At 52.1% G+C, this 24,158-nt stretch overlaps 7 protein-coding genes across 7 annotated transcripts; 3 read left to right on the top strand and 4 right to left on the bottom strand.

The window, feature by feature from the left end:
* Positions 1–3,040: 3,040 nt before the first annotated feature.
* On the bottom strand, positions 3,041–6,464 carry SETTUDRAFT_86582 (uncharacterized protein; the record flags this gene model as incomplete). Its single annotated transcript, XM_008022279.1, has 5 exons — positions 3,041–4,476; positions 4,530–4,707; positions 4,766–5,023; positions 5,098–5,652; positions 5,718–6,464. The coding sequence occupies 5 exons, from the start codon at positions 6,462–6,464 to the stop codon at positions 3,041–3,043; spliced, it is 3,174 nt and encodes a 1,057-aa protein (XP_008020470.1).
* Positions 6,465–8,209: 1,745 nt separating this feature from the next.
* On the top strand, positions 8,210–11,468 carry SETTUDRAFT_178268 (uncharacterized protein). The gene is made up of 2 exons (XM_008022725.1): positions 8,210–8,609; positions 8,670–11,468. The coding sequence occupies exons 1-2, from the start codon at positions 8,348–8,350 to the stop codon at positions 11,156–11,158; spliced, it is 2,751 nt and encodes a 916-aa protein (XP_008020916.1). The 5' UTR covers positions 8,210–8,347; the 3' UTR covers positions 11,159–11,468.
* Positions 11,469–14,161: 2,693 nt separating this feature from the next.
* SETTUDRAFT_18559 (uncharacterized protein) lies at positions 14,162–15,517 on the top strand (the record flags this gene model as incomplete). Its single annotated transcript, XM_008021909.1, has 1 exon — positions 14,162–15,517. The coding sequence occupies one exon, from the start codon at positions 14,162–14,164 to the stop codon at positions 15,515–15,517; it is 1,356 nt and encodes a 451-aa protein (XP_008020100.1).
* A 174-nt stretch (positions 15,518–15,691) lies between these two features.
* On the bottom strand, positions 15,692–16,213 carry SETTUDRAFT_18560 (uncharacterized protein; the record flags this gene model as incomplete). Its single annotated transcript, XM_008021910.1, has 1 exon — positions 15,692–16,213. The coding sequence occupies one exon, from the start codon at positions 16,211–16,213 to the stop codon at positions 15,692–15,694; it is 522 nt and encodes a 173-aa protein (XP_008020101.1).
* Positions 16,214–17,935: 1,722 nt separating this feature from the next.
* On the bottom strand, positions 17,936–18,358 carry SETTUDRAFT_18561 (uncharacterized protein; the record flags this gene model as incomplete). The annotated part of the gene is made up of 1 exon (XM_008021911.1): positions 17,936–18,358. One exon carries the CDS (start codon positions 18,356–18,358, stop codon positions 17,936–17,938), a length of 423 nt encoding a protein of 140 aa, XP_008020102.1.
* A 709-nt stretch (positions 18,359–19,067) lies between these two features.
* Positions 19,068–22,178, top strand: SETTUDRAFT_86545 (uncharacterized protein; the record flags this gene model as incomplete). Its single annotated transcript, XM_008022277.1, has 3 exons — positions 19,068–19,595; positions 19,643–20,296; positions 20,358–22,178. The coding sequence occupies 3 exons, from the start codon at positions 19,068–19,070 to the stop codon at positions 22,176–22,178; spliced, it is 3,003 nt and encodes a 1,000-aa protein (XP_008020468.1).
* A 935-nt stretch (positions 22,179–23,113) lies between these two features.
* SETTUDRAFT_18563 (uncharacterized protein) lies at positions 23,114–23,653 on the bottom strand (the record flags this gene model as incomplete). The annotated part of the gene is made up of 2 exons (XM_008021912.1): positions 23,114–23,524; positions 23,609–23,653. The coding sequence occupies 2 exons, from the start codon at positions 23,651–23,653 to the stop codon at positions 23,114–23,116; spliced, it is 456 nt and encodes a 151-aa protein (XP_008020103.1).
* Between the last annotated feature and the right edge of the window lie 505 nt (positions 23,654–24,158).

Raw genomic sequence — 24,158 nt, forward strand, 5'->3', positions numbered from 1 at the left:
ATATTATACAATAGTTTGCTCTTTAGACTTAGTTAGCTTCTAGCAAATTAGCTATGTTGTAGGTTAAAAGGTAATTTCTTGAAGCCGCTAAGAGATCTATTAATAATAGACGTTGTAGGCTGCTGCAGCGCGTTAAATGCTCTTAAACTAGCCTATATAATAGGCCTAAACAGCTAGAGTAAGCCTACCTTCTTGCTAAGTTAATATCGCGTTCTGTTGTTAGGGCATTATCTTTCGTACGTGAAGTTCGTGATGCCAAGAAAAAGTGGCACACTTGGTGATGTGGCCCGCTTGGTGATGGAATACGTTATATAGATATATATATATGTATATATAGATATATATATATGTATATATAGATATATATATATATATGTATGTATGTATATATGTATATATGTATATATGTATATATGTATGTATGTACCAAGTTTAAACTTTTCTGAAAAGGCGTATGTATGTACATAGCTGGATACATGTGCGTTGTAACGATGTTACAACTTCGCCAAGTATTGAGCCAATCCCAGAGCCGGATCGGAGGAAGTACCTGCCGCCCTTCATCAGCCATTCGCCCGAGGTCGGATCCGAATTCGGACCCGACTAGGATAGGTATATATTGAGACACTCCCTGTAGCTAGCTCTGTAGACTTTTGATATCCTTTCGTACAAGGCCTATAGGTGGCTTGTTGAATCTAGGCTCTTTGTGATCCCACGCACTCCCATATGCCTCTGAGTGATCCTACGACCGAAACAGATCCGACCTGCCTTACCTGCGCCGTTACATGCGTGAAGTACGTGTGTTTTGTATATATGCCTAGCTACCTAGCTAGCTAGCTAGCTAGCTAGATAGATAGATACGTACTGTGTTGATTACATACGTATTAAAAGGATTTATTTCTATCCATCCATCTATTCATCTATCCATCCATCTATTCATTCATTCATCTACATATCTTTTTCTTCCTGGGTACTTTTTTCTCTTTCTTTTTTCAAAGAGTAAAACCTATGTATGTATGTATGTAGCATACGTGTAGGATAAGATGAGGTAAGATAAGATAAGGTAGAATCGATACTTATATGAAGATGTAGTGTGGGAGAGAGAGAGAGAGAGAGAGAGAGAAGAAAAAGCCAAGGGAGAGAAGAGAAAGAGAGAAAAAAGAGCAAAGTACGTAACTAACTCTACTTACATGTTTGAAAATAAAGAAAACTGAAAGGGGGTTCGGAAAAAGAAAAAAAAGCGCGTGTGTATTTCTGTTTGGATTTGTCAGATAACTGATAGGATCCGGGTGTGATCGAGCACCCGGATTCTGTGACTCGGGCCAATTAGAGCCGAGTGCCAAGAATTATACCTAGGCGAGGCTGATACTCAGCCGCGTACCTGAGACAGAAAAAACAATAGTAATAGCACTTATAAGGCTGCGCGCGTGCGCGCAGCTAGAGGACACAGAACAACTCAATACACTCAGTTTCTATACTTAAGTTTATCACAGTCTTTTATCACAGTGACCCAAAAACAAGTCCTTGATCAGAAACCCCTTACAGTCTGACAGGATTAGAAACTAAGTAATAAAAAGATGTACTGTATATAGTGAGGTGCGTACTATATATACACAACACTACACTACACTCTACTCTACTCTACTATATTACATTACATTATACAAATCCCTATTTTCCCCTTTTTTTTGTTCCCTTTTCTCCCTACTTACACATGCTTCTTTTTTTTTAGTGATTCTTTTTTTAAAAGCTAGGCAATCTACTTGGTATATATTAAAAAAAAATGGAAAATAAAAACTCACTACTTACAAAAATTGAAAAAGTGGAAGAAGGAAGAAGAAGAAGAAGAAGAAGAAGAAGAAGAAGAAGAAGAAGAAGAAGAAGAAGAAGAAAAAGGTTATACTGTACTACAATAGATAAAGGAAAAAAAAGGTATATGTGTCTGTGTGTCTGTGTGTGTATAGGTATAATAATAAATGTAGTTCATTCCAATCGTTCAGTCATTTAGGTTTTCGCTTCCCCCTCCCCCAGCACCCCTTTTCTTCTTGGTCGCTCACTCTCTCTCTCTCTCTCCCCTTCCCATGGACAACACTCACTCACACTCACACTCATAATACAACAACCAGCCTTCCACCCTCCCGCACACGCTCTCTCGCCATGTCCCCTCATCCACTCGACCAGATACAACAATGTACAGAGTGAGAAACAAGTAGAGAAGGAGACGAAGAAAGGGCCAAAGAGAAAAAAAAGGGTTACAAACTGGGGGAAAAGGAAAAGATAAGAAAAACCCTCTCAAGTGTAATAAAAACAAAAAGAAAGAAAGATGGATGAATGGATGGATGGAGAGGTGGAGAGAGAGAGCAGGAAAAAAAAAAGAGTTTCTTTACCAGTTTGGAGCTCTGCTCAGTCTGCCCCACTCCGCCTGGAAGAATGGGGAAGGTGAGAAAGGAAAGAAAAAAAGGAGAAAAAAAAGAATAGAGCGAGTTGAGTCCTCGTAGTAAGAAAAAAACTCGACTCTCTCGCCGTGGTATATCGAATATTTCTTCCAAGTGCAGAAAAAAGGAAAAGAAAGCCAAAATCAAACCCCAGGACCAGGACCAGGACCAGAAACCAGAAACCAGAAACCCAAAAGCCTTTTCTCTCTCTTTCCTTCCAAAAAAGGGTATATATCAGTTGTTGAAACATGGGGAGAATCAAGGTTTTCTCTAATCCCCACGTTCCTTTCTCACTTCTCAATTGCCCTCTCTCCGATGATGCTTTGTGATGATGGATATAAGAAGGCCATTTGTGCGTGAGTCTTCCTCTCCATCTCTTCCTTGGCCAATGTCAAATGCTTTGGAAAAAAAAAAGAGACAAGACCCTTCTTGCCCCGATAATCCGGTTAAATGCCCATGGATCACCTTGGGAAAATAAAATAAAAAAAGAACTCCCAATCCATGCCCCCTCCCAAAAGGTGTGATTTGTCCGTATATATAAACTCCCAAATGCAGGAACAGCAGCAGCAACGTATAACACAGTGACTAGCCTGACCAAATCAAGATAGTCACCTTTGACAGAAGAGCTCAATTTCGCCGAGCCCTGCGCCGGGATTGAGATTGCTTTGCTGCTCTTTCCAGTTTTCAAACGCCTCTTGAACGTCGTCGTCACATTGTATGCTAACATATGTGTTGTCGCTATCCAGGTACTTGAGCTTGACTTGGCCGGATCCAAGGGACACTGAAGTCGATCTCTGCAGTTTTGCGTCGATGCGGTCTTTGAGTGACTGGTAGCTGATGTTTGTGCTGACAACCAAGACCATTGAGCTCCCCGCCGAAGGGCAGTGCACCTTGACCTTGAGCTGAGTCGGTATGCTTGGGTCTTGGCTGAGTGGCGGGGACATGTTGCGAGAGTCCATGGAAGCAGGCGTTAATGTACCTTGACTGCGCTCAAAAGACGATGCAGGCGTCATGGTGCGGTTCATAGCCGGGTAGTTTGGTTCACGGCGCATGGGGCCATTGGGGAAGTCGCTGGTTTGATTGGCCAGCTCTGAGGCTGTTCGCTGTTGAATCAGGCGGTCTCGTTGAATGGCAGGTGATTGCGTTGCAGCTCGCGGCGGTGCCGGCTGGTTGGGAGAGTTGCTGTTACTACGATTGACAATGGCTGCATTGTAGGCGTAGTGTGTTGGGAAGGGCGGCACCTCGGGTACAGGTTGCTGTGGTGCTCGACGAGGCTGTCCTTGGAGATGCGAGTTGATGTCAGGGCTACTAGCCGCCCGCATCCGTCCTTGGGCTGAAATGGTAGCATTGGCGGGTAGCGAGGGTCGTTGGGCACGGGTTTGCGGATGCGGAATGTTCTCCCCCCTCGAGGGGTGGCGGGATTGGGCGGGGGCAGTGTGTCTGTTGTTTTCTTCGTGGGAATATCCATTGGGTGCTGCTTGCCGGGGAAAAGGGAAATTGTTGTTGGATGACGAGCTTGTCCGTGCATTTGAATGTGTCGACATTGGTGTCTCGGCAGTCGGGGAAAAGTAGGATTCGTTATTGGCTGAATTCTGTAATTGCTGAGTACGCAAAGTTAGTGGAGGCTGTCCGTTATACCCCATAGGAAAACGCGCAGGCGGTACGCGGGAATCTGGATCATTCATTGGAGGGCCGCTTTCGCCGGTCGTCGAGCGTGATCGCATGGAGGGAGTGGAGGAATTTTGTCTTACACCGTATGAATTACGAGGGTAGCCAGTGACGGGATCAATGTCCTCGTCGCCTTCATCGTCGTCGTCTTCTTGGTAGGGGTTCTCCAGGACCTGGTCGCGCATGTATGCAAATTGGGTATCCGAAGGCTTGGAGTGTGTCGTGCTGGCACTGGTTCGTGCCTGGTCCTTCCAGATGCGTCGTTGGGTGTCGACCTGCATGGCCCATTTTTTCATTGTTTCTTCCGAGGTGAATTTGATGATGAAGTTCTCAATACCAGGATCGCCTTTCCAGAAAATCTGGCACGTGTATGAGCCTGTGGTTGTTTTAGTTGGGCTGTAACCAATGGGTGGTGCAAGTAAATCGTACCTGGCTTCTGGAGCGATATTGTCTCGGTCACGTTTTGCATGAAGATGCGGCCCTTGAGCTGCAACTTTGGCTTTCCGTCCTTTGTTACCAAGGATCGCGTAGACATTTTGTTTTTTGGCTTGTTGACATTAATCTCTTTGCAGCAGAGCAGAATCATCTCAAAGAGATAGATTTTGTACTGAAAAAAAACAACGAGTTAGCACCAAAGCAATAGCCAAAGACATGGATTGCCTTACCTCTCGCTCCTCATTCTTGGAGCTCATGCCTTCGCCCTTGAGGACCGTGTACTGGCCGTGCAAAAGGAGATCACCAAAACCTTCTATGCGGTGGCCCTTCCAGTCTTCGACGAGCATCTTGAGCTCTTCGACAGCCTCGACACGCTCCTCGCGGGCAATGGCATCGTTGGTGCCTGCGAGCACGGAAGAAGCAGCTTCGATACCTCTTGAAATGTCTTCACGCCGGCCTTCGTCCAGGTCGCCCTTGTCGCGCAGTTGCTGCACATGGTATTAGCAGGCGCAATTTTTTTTTTTTTTTTTTCGTTGATTGGTAAAGAATTTGGCAACCATACCTGAAGAAGAAGCGGATACTTTGTTAATCGCTGAAACGGTTTCAGCAAAAAGGAAGCGAGCAGCGTCGGAGATTCAACCATCTGGCGCATCTCTGGCGGACCGCCCGTCTCCTTGAGCTTGTCGAACTCGCGCATGGCTGTTTGCTCGCATTTCTTCTGATTGGCAATGTAGGGCTCGTACACTTTGAAGGCTTCTTTGTAGAGCACAAAGAGGTTTCCCCAGTTTTGCTCGCTCGCGGGTTGGGCATTCGTCTGCTCGACGCGGATGAGGAAGCGGCGCTGGAAATCGAGGAGGGCATTGAGGTTGAGGAAGATGTCGTGGACCTGGTCTCCGCTAATGACGCCCTTTTCCTCCACCAGCTTCTTGAACTCTTGCAGGAGCTCGAGATGCTGGACGTATGTGCGCTCCGTCTTGACTAGCTCATCAATGATGTGCTCGCGCTGGGTGCGCTTTGTGCCGACGCCTCCTTCGCTGTCGCCCGAGTCGGTGTTGACGCCCGAAATCTTGCCCTGGGCGACGAGCTCGTCCAAGACGCGGTTGACTACATTGGTGACCTGGAGAGACGAGGTTAGCAGGTGGTTGGGCGTGGGCGTGGAGGGGGTGGAGAGAAGAGAGATACCTTGACAAAGCCGGTTGTGTCGTCACCGTAGAGGTCACCGAGAATGAAGCAGCTCTCCTGGGGGATGCCGAGGTCGGCGACGCAGCTCTGGATGAACTTGTAGCAGGCCATTTTTTCGTTCTTCTTGAGGCTCTTCTCATCCTGCTTGGAGTTGGGAATGGTCAACAGGGTGGGGGGGCCGAGGGCGTTGTAGAGCTCCATGAGGGGATAGCCCCTCCGAAAGGTCCTCCACAGCAGGGTGACGGGGTCGGCATCGTCGTCGGCCTTGTCCTCCTCCTCAGTCATCCAGCGGTCGAAGCCGGGAATGCCGCGCAGGCGCATCTGCAGGGTGAGGCATCGCTGGAAGAGCGAGGTGTCCTTGTCGGCGCGCTTGTTGAGGACGTTCTCCGAGGCTTCGACGGGGCCGCCGTTGACGGGCGTGGTCGAGGCCGACGTCGAGGCGGGGTGGGCAAAGGCGGCGGCGGAGGCGGCGGCGGCGGCGGCGTTGGTGGTGGGCGGCGGGCCAAAGAGGGTCGACGTGGTGGTGGCCTGGGTGCTCTGGGTGTCGCGCGCACTGCTGTGCGAGTAGCTCGAGTAGGTGCTCTGGAAGCTCTGGTGCGACATGAGGGCAGGCGGCCCGGTCGAGGTCATCCGGGCGTGTGCTGTCTGCGGCTTCGTGGTTGGCGACGGTGGAGGAGGATGGGAGAGGGTATAGGTGGTGGTATGGGCTCTCACCAGACCCGAGTGAAACGATAGTCCGCCCTCCATGGTGCTTTCATGGATCTCCTTGCACTCGGCGCTAGGCTGCTAAGGCGGTCAGGGTCGCTGCCAGCTAAACCTCACCGGGCGCCGGGCAGGCCAAGCAAGGGCGGGCAAGGGCGGGCAAGGGCGGGCAAGGGCTGGGGGCTGGGGCTGGCACGCGGCTCGTGGGCACTGACTGGCGGACGGACGGACTGACTGACTGACTGGGTGGGTGGGTGAGTGAGTGCGTGAGTGCGTGAGTGCGTGCGTGCGTGAGTGAGTGGCTGCGTGCGTGGGCTGCAGCCGGGCGGGACTTTTGTAGAGCGGCAGTAGCAGCAGCGGTAGCAGTGCGAGGGAGTGGGTGTGTGGGAGCGGGCGCGGGTGTTGGTGTGTGGGTGAGGGCGGGCTGTGCGGCGTCGTCTCCCAAGGCCCCTTTGCGTTCGTCGAGCTCGCAGCCCAAAGCCAAAGCCAGCGCCAGAGCGAGGGGCGGCGGCGTTGGCTGTTTCACCCGGCGCGGCAGACTCGACGGTCACGTGCCGGCCTCTTCACGCGCTCTCGTCGACGTGCGCTGCGCGCTAACACTGCGCCCTATGCCCGGCACACATCACATCGCACTCGCACTCGCACGCCCACGCCCACGCCCACTCGCCCGGCGCGTCGTCGATCCACCCACTTGCAGTCGACGGCATGTGCAATAAACAATGCCCCAGCTGACTCACTCGCTCCTTTACCACTCACCCTCTCACCCTCTCACCCTCTGCGGCATAACACCCACGCCCACGCCGCCCCATGCCCTGGCCGTGGGCGCGGAGAAATGCTCTCCTCTCGTGCTGGTCCCGTCCATCAGTCGGTCGCCGTGTTCTGCCGGCAAAAAGGGCGACGCTGCCTTGGGCCGCCATCCACCGCCTGCCCGCTGCCCGCTGCCCGCGCCGTCAAGGCTGCCACTGCTGCTCCCGCGACACCAACAGCGCCATCACGTAGCACATGTCGCTGCTGTCGTTCGCCGCCTGCATTCCACAATTAACACGCGTCGCTATATGCCCAGCTTGCCGCCGGCTCCCCGTCACCAGGCGTGACATGTGGGGGGGGGCTTGGTCTGGTCTCTGCTCGCCCGCCGCACGCTGTCAACTGTCATCTCATGCTATGGCGCCCCTTTACCTGCGTCCATCACGACAAAGGCCCTCGCACCCCGCCCTGCAGCGCCGTCGCACTGCAGCCGAAGCTTCTACTCTGCCCGCTATCCCCATCCTTCTACACGTACAGTAGTGCTAGTACCGTATGTTCTAGCGTAGGCCTGCGTCTCATGTCTCACAGCCGAGCCAGGTCGCCGCACCATTGCCATCAGTCGCCCGCCGCCCGCCCCCCCATGTGCCTAGTCCCCCCAAGCCTAGCCGCAGATCAGAGTGAATCGTCTCGCGTGCACGGCCGCCTTGGTCGCCACCGGCAACGAACAGGTGCTTCCTCGAGGCCCGCCACACACACACACACACACACTTACAGTAGACCACTACACAATGCATGCCCACTCCAACACCCTCGACCCTCGACCCTGAGATCCGTGATAGCCTGCACCCACCAACCAGCCCCGTTCCGCCCACCCATCCATCGCCACCCGCCGCTTTCCGTCTCGTCTCCAGTCTCCATGCGGTCATGACCAAGGCCACCAGGCAACACTGCCCACCCCCCCCCCCCAGCACCTGCACTACCGTAAACACACACACACACCCCATCTTGATCCCTCCACCACTACTACCACCATCACCAACCCCATCCCCCACCACAACCACTACCAGGCAAAACCAAGCAAAAACCTGGGTTGCTTCCAAAACACACAACACCGCCCACCCGCTAAGCTGTAACCGTCTCCACTCAGCCAGCCCACCCGTCGCCCACCCTTCGCGTGCACCACAATGGCAGGCCCTCTGGCCAACGCCCACGCCCACGCCCACGCCCAATTTTCCGGCCCACCACCCTACATGCATCCTTTCCGCCCCGCCTCCTCCATGAGCGCAAACCGCTTCGACGAGGGCTACTCGGAAGACACGCGTAGCCAGAATGAGAGCGACATGGTTATGCACACCGACGTGCGCCTCAGCGATGCCCATCGGGAGCCCGCCTTGCCCTACAGCCTGCCCGACTGGGTCCTGGCCCTCAGCGAGAGCGAGCGCAGTGGTACGTCTGCCAGTCTGCCAGTCTGCACATTTCCCCCGCGCCATGGCTAACGTGCCCCAGAGTTTGCATATGCCATCCTGCGCTCGCTGCGCACCTCGTCCATAGCCGCCATTGTCGACAAGCTGAATCCACTGCTGCACCTCGACCCCGTCATACACCTGCCTCCCGAAATCACCTTTCAGATTCTCTCGTACCTCAGCCCCGAAACCCTGCTGCGCGCGTCGACCTTGTCGCGAGCATGGCGGGAACGCGTGCTCGACAGTCCCCTGTGGAAGCTGCTCTTCCGGCTCGAGGGCTGGAACTCCAACTTCTCGCAGGTGCGTGCCTACGAAGAGTCGCAAAGACAGAAGCGCGCCGAGTTCAAAGAGAAGGAGCGCAAGACGCGGCACAGGGCAGCAGCCGAAGATACCGACTACGGAAAGCCATCCCACAAGAAGCGCGTGCGGGATCGCCAGCTCTTTGGCGACGGCACATTACTAGACAGCGGAGCACAGAATGTAGCCGACCCGCTCACCACCCGCGCCGCCGGAAGCACATGGGGCGAGCAGCACGGCACCGTCGAGGCCGACGACAGCCCCTCTGCCAAATCCGAAGACAAGATGGAGGGCGTATCGTTCCACGACGCCTCGCCTCTGGCCTCGCCTACCCATGTAGCACGCCGCGAAAAGCGCCAAGGCCTCTTGTCCGAAGACACGTCCTCGCCGACAACAGCATCAGCCAGTTTCGCCGGGCCTCCCATACACCCTTCGCTTCTCCTCCCCGGCGCCGAGGCCAGGATCAACTGGCAGTTTTTATACAAGCAAAAGAGACGGCTGGAAGACAACTGGAGCGCTGGGCGTTTCACAAACTTCCAGCTCCCCCACCCAAATCACCCCGAGGAAGCTCATACCGAGTGCGTGTATACCATACAGTACTCGGGCAAGTACCTTGTCAGCGGGAGCCGAGACAAGAGTATCAGAGTTTGGAACCTGGATACGTTGCGCTTGATCCACGCGCCGCTCATTGGCCACTCCGCCTCGGTCCTGTGCTTGCAGTTTGATGAGCGGCCCGACCAAGACATTATTGTGTCTGGAGGCAGTGACTGCAGAGTCATCTTGTGGCGCTTTTCTACTGGCCGAGTCATCAAGGAGATTGAAAGGGCGCACTCCGAGTCGGTCTTGAACCTCCGCTTCGACGACCGCTATCTCGTCACGTGCTCCAAAGACAAGACGATCAAGGTGTGGAACCGCAAGGAGATGCTGCCGACGGATGACACATATCCTGCATCGACCATCAAGTCGGGCGCTAAATTCCCATCCTACATCATCAACATGCAGGAACACGTCGCTAGCCAGCACCTGCATTTCAAGCCCCTTGCCCCTTACAGCCTGGTCATGACGTTAGAGGGCCATGGCGCAGCAGTGAATGCCATCCAGATTCTCGACGGACAGATTGTGTCGGCCTCGGGCGACCGGAGCGTCAAGTGCTGGGACGTCCGGACAGGTGCATGCACGCGAACCTTTTCTGGTCACACAAAGGGCATCGCGTGCGTGCAGTTTGACGGACGCCGCATCGTCAGCGGAAGCTCAGACGAGAGCGTACGCATCTTCGACCGTGCTACCGGGGCCGAGGTGGCTTGCTTGAACGGCCACAGTAACCTTGTGCGCACCGTGCAAGCGCAGTTTGGCGACTTGCCGGGCAATGAAGAGGAGCTCGAGGCCGAGGCGCGTAGCGTTGACCGGAGCTACTTTGCTGCCCAGGCTAGCGGCATGCTGTCTGACCAGAGCCTCAGCAGAGCAGAGCGCCGTGCTCGCAACGCCGGTTCTCGCGACCCATCCAAGGTCTTTGCCTACGGGGCCAAGTTGCCACCAGGCGGCGGCGGTAGCAAATGGGCGCGCATTGTTTCCGGCTCGTACGATGAAACCGTCATCATCTGGAAGAGAGGGCCTGACGGGGCGTGGGAAAAGTCCCAAACACTGCTCCAAAACGACGCAGTGCGCGCTGCCGGCGGCCGCCCCAGGAGGCCTGTTGTTCAAGCTGCAGCCAATGCAAATCCTGCCGCACAGCATGCCAACCACCACCACCACGCTAATGCCCCGAACCCTGCGCAACAGAACAATTTCCAGGCACTGGCACAGCAGGCGCAGGCTCAGGCTCAAGCCGCGCAGACCTTGGCCCAACAAGCCCATGCCCTTCATGCCGCCTCACAAGCCATGCACGGCCCGGGGGCCACCACCGCAGCAGCAGCAGCGAACAACAACGCTGCCGGCCCTGGGGCGGGGCCGCATGCCGCCGCTGTTCAACCAGTCGGCAATGCAGCAACGGCACCGCCAGGCCCTGCAAATGCCCAACCGCACCACCACCATCACCACCATCACCATCACCACGCCCCGCATCCGCTTGCTGCCCCGCTCAATACAAATGGCACCAATTCACGAGTCTTCAAGCTGCAGTTTGACGCCCGTAGAATCATCTGTTGCAGTCAAGACCCCACCATTGTAGGCTGGGACTTTGCCAACGGCGACAAGGACATAATAGTCGCCAGCCAGTTCTTTGGCGATTCGTACTAGATGTTTGAGAAGAATTGGTATCATCATGTGCATGACTTGGGTTGCATCTTCTTGTAAAGTACACTCTTAGGGCTCAGTAAGTAATTGAAGAGGAAGAAGAAGAAGAAGAAGAAAAAAAAAAGGGAAAAGTCAAGCATGACACGCTACCAGGGTAAGGGCTTGGAAAGCATATAGAGGTGGTAATTGGAACGAGAACACGGATCAAGAATGAAATGTTATCAGACTATGCATTCACGTTTAATGTTGGGAAGGCCTTGATTATATATATACCTTGGATCACTACTATTGCTGTCTCTGGCCATGCTGTCCACCCCCGCCAAGCCGCTAGCTCAAATCATCCATCTCATCTCATCTCATCTCATCGCCTTGCCACGGACTACACCAACTAGCTAACTCTTACGTATCAAACTACTCCAGCGCATCCTCCCTCCCAAACACAGCCCTATACACCCTGTCCCTATCGCCACGCACCACCTCCTCGGTATGTATACTATGCACGCTATATACACCTTCTCGCCGCCGTCCTGCGCAACCCCGCCAAACACGCGCACGTGCATGCCATATGCCCATGTGGCAACGCGCACGGCTTCGAGGGTCCGATGCAGTCAAGGAGGTTAGCGCGTGGTTGGATATGTGGTGGACGCGTTTTGCGTTGGGAAGTAAGTAGGCGGGTTCGTGCTCTGCATGGGTGGCGTGGTTAGAATTGTGATTGTTGCTGTTGCATGTGCAAGTGGTATCAAGTATAGGCAGGGCCTAACCAACTACGTACTACTTATCATGGTCATGACGCAGCTTCACCACGTCTGCTTTTTCAGCGCATCGAGCATCGAGCCAAATGCAAATGCAAATGCGGCGAGAGAGAGAGAGAGAGAGAGAGGCTTGGTGCGGGGCATGCGCGCGGCCGACATCAACCGTGTCTTGGGTGGCCATCTTTTTTTTTTTTTTTTTTGTGTGTGCCAAAGCATCCTGGTGTATATGTCAGTGTGCGCGTGGGTATATGTGCGGGTGCATATGAGTGTGGAAAGAGAAAGGTTACGGATGCCATGTGCGGATGGGGAGTACGTAAGTCGTTGTCTCCCCCCCCCCCCATGTAAACCCTAACCAACCCCTCCCATCCATCCCTCCCTCGCAGAACCAAGATTCCCTTTAATCAAAAGATTGGAGATTGGAAACAGAAGAGCCTGTACGTAACGTAACGATTTGGTCACGAGGACGCCCTTTTTTTTTTGAACGTGCAGTATATAAAGTTATCAGGGTTGGCTGGCTGGCTGGCTGGCTGTCTCTGCTGTATATACATATATATATATATATATATATATAACGTGGAACCCCTGTATCTCATTCAACTATACATACCTTGGCTTGTAATGCTGATGACAGGGGCACATACATTACTATATAATTAATAAGAAGCAAACCCCCCTCCCCCCCCCCTCCATAATTAAAAGCCAAGTATTGACATGTCGAAAAAGTTCAAAACGTGGGAATTGCACAGAGAGAGAGAGAGAGAGAAATAGAGAAATAGAGACATGGGGGGGGGTTGGGTTCAGGGATTTCCCATACCAAGTCCAAGTATATACACTTACTTACAAGGCCCCCTTTTGTAGTGTGCGTCAAGTATGACGTGTATATGCTTTTGAATTGCCCCTTTGTTTTCATTTCTAACTCCACTTACTTACTCGTGTCACTCGCTGCTGCTAGGTATGTATTATAGTACATAATGAATTAATACCAGATGTACACGATTCGAGGGATAAGGACGAGGGAAGAAAAAAAAAGAAAAGAAAAAACAGGTTTGGGTTGTCAAGCTCATGTGTGTGTGTGTGTGTGTGTGTGAGAGAGAGAGAGAGAGAGCAAGCAGCGGGGGGGGGGTCTAGAACACACATGAACCCTGTACTTACTTACTTACTTACGTATGTACTTACAGCTACTTACTTACATTACCGTACTTGTGCATAAAGGAACACGAAAAATAAAAACGCCAATAGCTAAATCAACTTCAACTGGAAACTCCAAATACAGCTTGCTGCTTGCGGTGGTATAAACTACATAGCAGCTGCAGGCTGACATTGGCTTAGTTATGCTTATGTAAACGAGTTGAGGTGCAGATTGCTATGTATGTATGTTGGCGAGGGACCATGTATGTATGTCTGGGGTGTGTGTCAGATACATGCATACGTATGTCTCATTCGTAAGGATTTATATACCATTTGTGGTGCGGGTGCGTGCGAAGCAAAAGCGTTGCAAGGGATACGTTGAAGAGGCGGGGGAGACGCGGCGGGGAAGAAGCGGAGGGGCTGTTGGTACAACTACGTCAGTGTATGTTAGTGGTAGTAGTAGTAGCAGTAGTAGTAGTAGTAGTGGTAATAGTACCAGGTGGGGAGATTGTAATAATAATCCAGAATAAGGTTTTGGGAATGCAACATGGGCTGGGGTTGGGGTACGTAGTACGTGGTAAGGTAAGGTAATGTCGATCTTTTGGATTCTAGATTGGACTAGACTAACGGGATGGGATGGGGTTGGGGGGTTGGCCATGGTAGGGGTACTGGGATAGGTGGTCGATAGCTGGTGGGGTAAAGTAGAGGTTACGGACAGAGGTACTTACAGGACGAATCTGGTTTAGACTGCTCCAACGACATCGAGTTGCCGCCTAGACGCTGTAGACGCGCGAATGTATCTATTTACACCTTACTGAGACAATGTGATATCGACGACGGAATGGCTGCGTGAAGAAGAGAAAGCGGTAATGCTGGGCGTACTACCTACGTGGCTCATGCGGGTCTGTGCAGATGCAGTGCTTGTGTCTTGACCTGGCTTGACTTGTCTGAAAGAGGCGAAAGGGCGCGATATCTACATGTCCATGTGTTTCCGACGGGTAAGCAGCTAGCATGATGGATATATAGAGGGGTATTCACTGCGGTTCATGAAGAGACGGGATTTTTTCGTTCTTGGGTAATATCAGAACGTCTTTGCAGCGAACTCAGGTACTTACGACTTTGTATAATGGCTACTTCGACCGCCGTCGCAGAACACATTGACTTGACGAACTTCGCTGTACCGCCCACAACAACGCCCTTCACCGCGCCTTTAGCCAAATCCTCGGAATTACCTCATACATCTCGAGATGAGGATTTACCCCCGGACAATGCCGCATATGCTGTTTCTGCAATCCCCGATGGCGGCTACGGCTGGGTCATCGTGCTGGGCTGCTCCATCAATACTTTCTGCCACAACGGCATCATCAACTGCTGGGGCGTCCTGCAAGCCGCGCTTCTGCACTCTTCGCTCGAACAGGTGGCGCCGTCGACACTCGCCTACGTCGGGAGCCTGGGGCTCTCGGGCTGCGCGCTGTACGGGCTCGCGGCCATGCGCCTGGTGCGGCACGTCGGGTGCCAGTCGACTAGTTTCCTGGGGATCCTGCTCATGGGGCTCAGTCTGGTGGGCGCGAGTTTCTGTACTGCCAATCTCCCTGGACTTTTCGCTACATATGGCGTTGTCGGCGGCGTCGGCATGGCCATGGTATATACCGTTGCCAATACGCTCCCCGTCCAGTACTTCAGCGCGCATCTCGGTCTCGCGAATGGCCTGATCGCGCTTGCGCTCGAGGCGTTGTACCGCAGAGTCGGCATCGAGTGGACGTTTCGCATTCAGGGCTTGCTCACCATGGCCTTGGGGCTGCCGGCCGCGTGGATGCTGAGGGACAGAGTGCCGCTGCGCAATGTGCCGTTTGTGGATCTGAGCATGTTCCGTAGCGGCACTTTTATCGCGACCTTCGTGGCGAGTACGATTGGTGTTTTCGCGCTGTTCGTGCCAAATTACTATCTCCCGCTGTTTGCGCAGTCGATTGGCTTGAGTCCGACTACCGGCGCGGGCCTCGTCGCGGCGTTCAATGCGTGTAGTGCGATTGGGAGGTTTGTTGCTGGGCCGCTGTGCGATAAGCTGGGGCCGTTGAATATGTTTGTTGTTACAATGGCGTTGAATGCCGTCAGTATGCTTGCCATCTGGCCTGTTTCGAGTACGCTGGGACCCTTGGTTCTGTTCGCCATCTTGAACGGAGTAGCCAACGGCGCCTACTTTACTACTCAGCCTACCGTTGTTGCGGGCATCTTTGGGCCGGGCCGCGCGGCGGTTGCAATGAGCATGTCGGTGGCGGGGTGGACGGGCGGTTATCTCATGGGTACTCCGATTGCAGGATATTTGTTGCAGGCTGCGGGTGGGAGACAGGATGCTGCTTCAAGACAGAGTGTGGATGTTTACCGGCCGGCTATTTTCTATGCGGGTGGCACGGCGACGGTGTCTGCGCTGTGTGTTATCTTTGCGCGACTCACGGTTGCGACGCAGTTTAGAAAGAGAGTGTGATGTGATTGCTGATGCTGTACTCTAAAATAAATATATGTTCTTACATAACCCGAGCAGTGTTACAAGTCTGATATATCTCGTTCAAGAAACCTCGCTTCTGCAATCAAACCGTCAACCCAATACTTCCTCCGCATGTTCCACAAACACTAAATATGTGCCCAAAAATGTTTACAACTACGATACCTCTTCACTGATATCATCCCTCAGCATCCTCTCCATCTTCAGCGCCTCAATTCTTATCTGTAATGCCATGGCACGATGTTCCACAGATTTAATCTGAGCCATGCGCACCATGTCAATCTCCGCCTGAAGCGCATCGATCCGGGAAAAGAGACTGGCAGCTTTCAACTGAAGCTGCTCAAAAGAAGTATTCAAGTTCTTTACCCTAGCGATTTGATCTGCGAATAGTGTGTTGCTTGACATGGACGCCTGGTCAGTGTTCTGCTGGGGCTCTTGGGTAGTCGTGCCAGCTGCCGAGTTAGTTACTTCGTTTTTGACGGGAGAGATTGCATTTCGAGCGGTGTCTTGGATAGATTTGGGTGATGCGACTTGTGATTCTCCAGCAGTCTTGTTCAAAGCTGTTGCGGTCTCTGGGATGGGTACTGCGATGTCTAGGTCATCATGCATGGGGTCTTCTTCAGCAATGGGTGTCAGAGGCTGATAATCTGCGCTGAAACTAAATTTACCACGCCGCATACTTGTATCGACGCTTTTGGAGCCTTTTGGGGATTTGCAATTTGTTAAGATTGGCATAGGATGGTGATGGTGGTGGAGAGGACACTGTGAGCCTGTGTGCTTTCGAGGCGGCGTCAACTGGGTGATGTCCTGTGTTGTTGATTGGAGAAAAGTTCAATTCAAAGTTGATCAATGGAAAATCATCTCAAATATTCTTGGGGAATTGAGAGTTTGCTGCGTGTGCGAGCTGTGTGAGACTTTGATCGGTGTCTGAATGGTGGTTAAGACACATCTGGTTTGCGTTTGAATGCTGTAGATTTATCGTGGTAATACTAAATTGATGACTACTGATGTAAGTTGTTTTACTAAGGCTTTCCTAACTTTAAGGCTTTTAACTTTAAGGGCTTATATTGATGGGCTGAAGGTAGACTCTAAGAGCGCTGTTGTAAGTTTGGGATTTGAAGTGGTCTGGTGCGAGGAAGAGTTACTGTTTGCTTCTAATGGACTCAGTTTTTCATCTCGAAGTAACAACGTGGATAAATCATTCTCATCTGATAATGTCATTGCTTATGACATTCCAAGGTCGTTCGCACCATGTCTAAGGCCGGCGGAGATGGGCGAGCATGATCGTGAACGATATTGTTTATCTTGATGTTTCTGAGCTTTCCAGTTGTGCTGCTATCTGATCAACACTCCAGGCGCAGCAAATCCACCATCGAAATCCAATGTTCAAAGTAATAATAATAATAATCAGTTGCCCGGCAAGATCCGCCATCTTGACCATCTCAGTAAGCATTAGAGGAGAGTACGAGGCTTGTTCACTTCCGTCGTCACGCCAGTTTGAACATCTCCATTGTTCTGGCCACTCGATAATTGTCAAAATCAACCCGATTATTGAGCTCCCTACTACAGGCGATCTTTGACTGCTTACAGGTTGTCCAGACTCGGTTTCGTAGTCATCCTCTATTACTACTCATACCACGTCATCTTGGTTTGTCATCGCCGACGTGCTGAAGATCACTATTAGCCATGTGATAATGGGATCATCCAAGCTTTAGAAATCATCTCGGCTAGTGCAGGACGGTGGATTATGGTTTCTCGAATCCGGGGGTCGGAAATTAAAAGAACCAGGCCGCACTGACACTATGACTACCGGACGGGTAAGGGAGAGGCCGTTGTTCATACCCGCATTCAGACCAAGAGCCCCAAGAAGAAAGTAGGTAGAGGCTTACGCAAGACGAGATGAAGATCTTTTGGCATCCAGCCCAGGTATTGCCATGCTCTTTGTAGCGCAGTGTTCACTTAGCCAGAGCTCCTTTGTCGACATTGTGCAGCGGCGTTTGGCACTATCTGGACAATAAACACCTAGTACCACGGCTTTCGTACCTACTACTCGCAAAACTGGCGCTTGGCATCTTCTGGACATGCGAGTAAGATGCTGTTTGTGCAATCTAAGTTCAGCCTGTCTCTCGGCTGCGCACATCCGCCCACAGGTGGTAAACGTACGACATGGTCTGACAGTGAGACAGCTACCTCAATCCGGGATGCGGAGATCAGCGAGGACGCGCCTGTTGACGCTGGCTGTGCGCTGCATATTATCCAGAAACTAGGCAATGTACATAGCTGTTGGGCACGTGAGGCATTGCTTATTTTCTCCACACAAGCGCCTCTGATAGGGGAAAAGTGAACAGCATGATGCTAGGCCGTATCAAACATCCACCAAAGATGTCAGTATAGGTCCATCTAGACCAACGTGTGCGCGCATCCTGGTTTGATGGTACCAAGGCACGATGCTGGTCCCATGAGGAGATGCTCTTGTCCCTGGCGGTCCTCCTCTGATGGCGTGCATCTGGGCCTCCTTGGCGGTTGGATACGAGGCGTATGTACAGGGCTGGTTGCATTGTGCGCAAATCCTTTGAGCGGGTCGTGTTCCTGTGGAAAGTACCCTGTAGATGGTGCGGAGATGGGAGGCTGAGGTCGAGTCCGGCTTCCAGTCGTGAACATGTCCGACTCGTAGGCTGTGCTGTCCGAGTAGGCTAGCAGCTTGTGATGACTCGTCGACAGAGGGCAGTCGAGACTACATCCTGTGACTTGGGCGTTCTCAAGTACAAATGTATGTGAACTGCCGGCGCGCTGACTGGTGGCTCGGCCGTTTGCCGGCGGCATGGGAATCGGGCCGGGCAACACCTCGGCCTCCCTGAATGATACGCACGAGTGGCGCTAACGCTTCTGGGGGGCGCCCATATAGGCGGAGTGGACGGTCGCAGGGTTGCGCAGAGAGATGGAGTCGTCTTTGCAACAGGAGTGGGAGGGTGAAGCAGACACCGGGCGCGGGCGGGGAGACGGCGCGGGCAGCCAATGGCAGGCGGCGGAAGCCGAAACCCCCCCCCGCGTTCCAGCTGTGTGCTGCGATGGGTGCTACTCCATTCACGCTCACCATCAGGCCCAGTGGGCGAAGCATCGCCATCGACGCTATCTCTGCCTTTGCCTCGCCGGCCGGCCATGTCCCATCGGCGATGCAGACTGCGACTCTAACGACTGGCGCGCAGCAGGGCATCGATCGATTGGCCTCGGCTCGCAAAATAGCACGCCAGGCCGTGTGGACACGATGCAGCGGCCGATATTCCACGAGGCTGGGAAAACATGGCCATGATGCAAAACCAGACTCGCACGCATCTCGCCGTCGACCCCCAGCCACACAGACGATCGCGCGTTCTACACGCCGTTGGACCCCCCGTCGAGTCTGACCTTCTGGACCAGCTTAGGTTGCGCCACGCTGAGAGCATTAGCTTGCGCAGCGAACCCCACCCATGCGTACCGTCTGGCAAACCTCTGCCTTCAATGCTGGACGAAGAGTCTTTCTGCAAACACCCCGATGCAGTCTGCGCGCGGCCAGCGTGCTGCCTTCTTCCCAAAGGCTGATGCAGCCGTCCTGACGTCCAGACATGCTGCCCCCGTCCTAGCCGACCGTCCCACTGCCACCGCCCCCATTCTTGACCCCGAGCATGCTGACGCTCCCCTGGATGCGTGGACGGTGGAGGACCTCGAGGCCGTGTATCCAGCCAAAACCGACAGCTGTGCCCCTGCGCCCATTCCCACAAAGGCACAATGTCCTCGTCACTGCCAGACCGACCGCTACCTTTTCCCCGTGCTGGCGCCCAACGAGAGGCTGCGGCTGACCATGCTCTTCTACTACACCCGCGGCTTGCTCGAGGACGAAGAGCTCATGTCCCGGCTGCAGGAAAAGGTACTTGTAGCCCATGAGACGGTAGGATGGGAGTTTGTCATTGCTGGCCTCTTGAACCACAACACCTACACGCGCCTGGTTACCGTCAATCTTCCGCTCGCAGTCTTGCCGCGCCGCGAAAGCACCTGTGCCCATACAATCAACCAGACGCCTGATGTGCGTGTTCTCTATCCCTGCACACATTCTGCGGCTAACCAGCGTAGAGCATATTTGCCTTGCAAAACATGGTTAATGACTGGCGCTTCGAAAAGTCGCCTCATGTCGAGGTCGGAGGATTACGGGCGTATGCAGGTGTGCCATTGAAGTTTGAAACCGAATTCGGGCAGCACGTGGCTTTTGGCTCTCTCTGCGTTGCCTCGAATTCGCCAGAAGAGCTGCTCTGCCCAACCGTCCAGCAGTCCCTTATCCGTCTTGCCGATTTTATCGTCGCAGACATAGTCCACAGCGCCAGGGCTAGACGTCAAAAGGAGAGAAGGCGGATGCTGGAGCTGCTCTGCGACGCTCAACGGCATTGTGACGAGCACGCTAACATGGAGGAAGAAATTCCAAAGATGCTCCAGCAAACCTATCCAGGTATGGAGGTACACATCATCCAAACCATGGATGGCCGCATCGTACTTGAGGGCGGTACAGTCATTCCTACCTGCGAACTCGAGCAGGGTCTTTGGGAAGACACGGATTACTTTGATTACGCCGTAAACAAGCTGAATCACCTGGATCTGACAGCGACTCGGGCTGTACGTGCGATTGCAGCTCAATGCGCCAGCCAACGTATTCCAACATTCCTGGTTGTAAGCTGCAATGACTTGAAAATCATCTTTGACGATGTCGATTCCTGGTTCGTACAAACTTGCGCTGTAGGTACAATCCAAGAACAAGCCATGCCCACACCACCTGCTGACTCCAGTCTTTAAACAGATGGTCTTATGTCGCTACTGGCAAAATCGAGCACTGCAAGAGGCTCTTGCAACCAAGGAGTCTTTCTTGCGCGGCATCACCCATGAACTGCGAACGCCAATACACGGCATTCTCGGCTCGGCCGAACTCCTGACGGAAGTGCTCAAAACACGGACCGTAATCCCGGAAATTACAAACCGAGAAACAGAGCAGTTGGACCTCTATACCTACGTTCAGACAATTAAGACTTCAGCAAGGGAGCTCATCTCAACGGTAAACAGCCTAATCAAGTTGAACCAATGGGCCGACATTGCTCAAGCCGAACGAGTCATGTCGCTACATAGCATTGCCGAAATTGAAACTGCCCTGCTCCACGAGGTCCTGATGGGGTTGTCCGATGATTTATCCGTTCGGCCGTCCATCATAATTTCGAATTGCCTCCCACCTCATTGCGACATGCTGGTGATAGACATGCGGATTTTCCTCGACTGCATCCAACCACTTGTAGTTTATGCTGCCCAACAATCGGCTGGCGGGGTTGTAGCAGTAAATTTGACCGTCACAGAGGATCTTCAGTTTCTGTTCGTCGACGTCTATCAAAGCGGGTGCAATATGGTCAAGTCTCCCGGCTCGACTCTAAGCGATGTTGATGGTAAAGACGGACTCAGCACCATGGAATCTGCTTTGGGTCTAACTGTAGCTTGCAAGGCAGCGACGCTTTTGGACGGGCAGGTAGCATTGCTGTCTTCCAAGCATGATTCGGCATCATACGTAAGGGCTACGTTCAACGATCCAATTTTTGCCAGCTCGATTTCAACGCGTCGTGCCTTGAAAGATAAGCCGGTCCAAACACCACAGACGTTCCATCGTCTCATATCCGATTCGCCAACATCCTCATTATCACACCACTTTGGTCTTTGGCTTTCAAATACCGGTTGGCAGGAATGCAAGGAAAAGGCCGGTAGCCTTGTTATCCTGGACTACTCTCACGATCTTCCTCAATTCTGCAAGCAATTGGCCAGTGTCGGTAGCGAGCAAGTGGTCATTTGTCTCGTTCCTGAACATGCAAGTTTTGTTGATTTTCAAAACAAACGACTCAGAAGACAGGACAACGCAGTTTACATCCAAGGGCCCTTCTTGACAGACCAGATGGTACAAGCAATGGAGCTAGTTACCGCAATGTTGGTTGAATTTGGCACATCCATCATGCAGTCAGGAGGCCACATAAGCGCCACGGACCCTACCTGTCTGTCGGTCCCTCAAAAAACGGCCATTCTGCCCATAAGTTTAGTGGAGGAAGCTTCAATATCCGCTGAAAAGTTGCGATCAGAACTCACAGAATCCTTGCAGAGCCTCACGATACAACCCAAGCCCTCCTTACCTGGTGGGAAACCAGGAGTAGTTTCGAAAAAGCCCATGACCCTGCTTGTTGACGACAACAATGTCAACCTGCGCTTGCTGGAGATGTACTGCGACCGTCGTGGCATTCCATATCGGACGGCAAAAGATGGGCGAGAAGCTGTAAAAATCTTCTCCGAAGCACTTGTCCCCAAATATGACACTCTTTTGCAACAGCAAGTAACTACACAGGCATTCGATCTAATTCTCATGGACCTACAAATGCCCGAATGCGACGGTATAGAGGCAACTCGAGAGATCCGGAAACTGGAAGAGGAGCAAGGTTGGCAAAAGAGCGTCTTGTTCATTGTCACTGGGCAAGATTCTGCAACTGATCGCAAAAATGCTCAGGAGGCAGGTGCGGATGAGTTTCTGACTAAGCCAGTAGGACCAAAGGTGCTTGACCAATGGGTTAAGAAATGGTATCCGGAAGCGGGAATTTAATCGAAGTGCGACTTTACACCACGCTAGGCTATTGAGGGCGTTTGGTACTTTGCTTAATACATTTGTGTCTAAAGATGACTAGGTTTAGGGGCTTCCCTTGGCCAGCTCACCGAATTGATTTCTGTTGTTATATATAGGATTACATAAACGGGGTTTACGCTGCCAAGGAGTTTTGTTGATGACGTCAAGTTATATATCCAACCCGTATGTCTGAATTGAACCGTATAATCAAGTGCCTTATCTATTACATGTCGTTTTGCCCCATCTGTCTTCATGTTTTGTACACTATTTCAGCATAACGCCAAGCTTAATGGCTACAGTGACCGTGCGCCAGATGGTCATGGTCGCCAGTTGGACACCCCAACAACAACAATATAATCAAAAAGATAAGGCTGTACAGCCCCCACAAATCGTGATAAAATTGCGCAAAGCTAGGATTATACTATATACAGGCCTACGAAAGTTTTAGCTTATTTAGATTTTTTTTTAGAGGGCGTTATCGGTCGGTCTCGACGACTACGCGGTACAACAGCTAGTGCACCCCTTGCGGCTCTCACCACAGCTGGAGCAACACCACCACGCTTTTAACGCTTTGTAGCTAGCTTATAAGGTTTTGAAGCTTTGCGCTTACCCTTTTGGGGCAATTGTATAGCTTTTTCAGCGTCGCGGAGGCTTCTACGGCGCTCCTTTTCAGCTTGCTCTGCAGCCCTCCGCTTTCTGCTCTCCTCCTAACCCTTCTCCCGCTTAACACGCTTCGCAGCTTTAATTTAAAGCTCATAATCGCGATTTGCCTTCTTAATCTTAGCTTGCTTAGCTTTTTAAAGCTTTTTAAGCTTAGCTTGTTGTTGTTGTGCCTCCTAACGATCGCGGGATCGTTATACACTCCTAGGCGACCATATTTTGGCTCCCCTATGGTAAACCTCGTCCTCATCAAGCTAGAGGGCGAATGACTGCTTTGGTCGCCTCTCCTTGATGGCTAGGGACTGCCTAAGGCCCCTGATCTCCTCATGAAGTATACTGTTTTGAGCTAAGATGTGGCACAAGCTTTGTTGAAGCTTCTTGACGTCCTTACTGCTCTGATCCTTCACCTCACGGCGTACGATTGATTTGAGCTTGAGCCAATCGTCTCCGGAGAGGACTGACTGGCTGCTTTCAGAATCTGAAGCCTCCTTGGCAAACCTCTTGAGTACAACGTCTGGGTTGGCTGGCTGTATACCGGTGGCTTCAAAAGACCTTTTGATGAGTTGAGGCCTGAATACAGAGGTCCAGGACCTCCAGAAGAGCGGGAAGAAGTCTCCTTTGGTCAAATTAAGCAACCCCTGGCTGTCCTGTAGGTATCCAGATAACTAAGTTGAGTAAGCTGTTGCCAGGGGTTTGAACATCACCACATCAAGTGGTTGAAGCGTATGGGTAGCGTGAGGTGGAAATACAAACAAGAGGATCTTGTTGTCGTGGCAATACTCAATAAACTCCATAGTTACATGGGATCCGTGGCCGTCAAGGATCAATAATCGATACCCAGTTGAAGCGTATCGTCTGGTCTCCCGTTCAAAAACCCCCTTGAGCCAAGCCAACCCAATATCGTTGTTGGTCCAGCTAGAGGGAGATGAGGTTACAAAGACTAAGTGCTCGTCGGCTTGTATAGCTTCAACCCAGCTTAATTAAACCGACCCATTAGATCCCTAGAAGATGAGTGTTGGACTCAAAGCTATACCATCCGAACAAATACAAGCTATAACCGTTATCCACTCAGTTAAGCCATCTTTAAGTGCTTGCCTTGCCCCTTTTTGCTCGTAGAGTCTCCTACTAAATATACGTTTTGTACTGCCAACCCAGCCAAGTTGAAACCCCTTTTCGTCCATATTGAATATATTGATAGGTTGTATATTGTACTCCTCAATCTTTTCATGTAAAAGCTTGAAGTACAAGCTATACTTAGCCCCTAAATCAGCTTTAGTCCGCTCCTTGGCCATAGCTTTG

The sequence above is a fragment of the Exserohilum turcica genome (genome assembly GCF_000359705.1).
Source record: "Exserohilum turcica Et28A unplaced genomic scaffold SETTUscaffold_1, whole genome shotgun sequence".
NCBI lineage: Eukaryota > Fungi > Ascomycota > Dothideomycetes > Pleosporales > Pleosporaceae > Exserohilum > Exserohilum turcicum.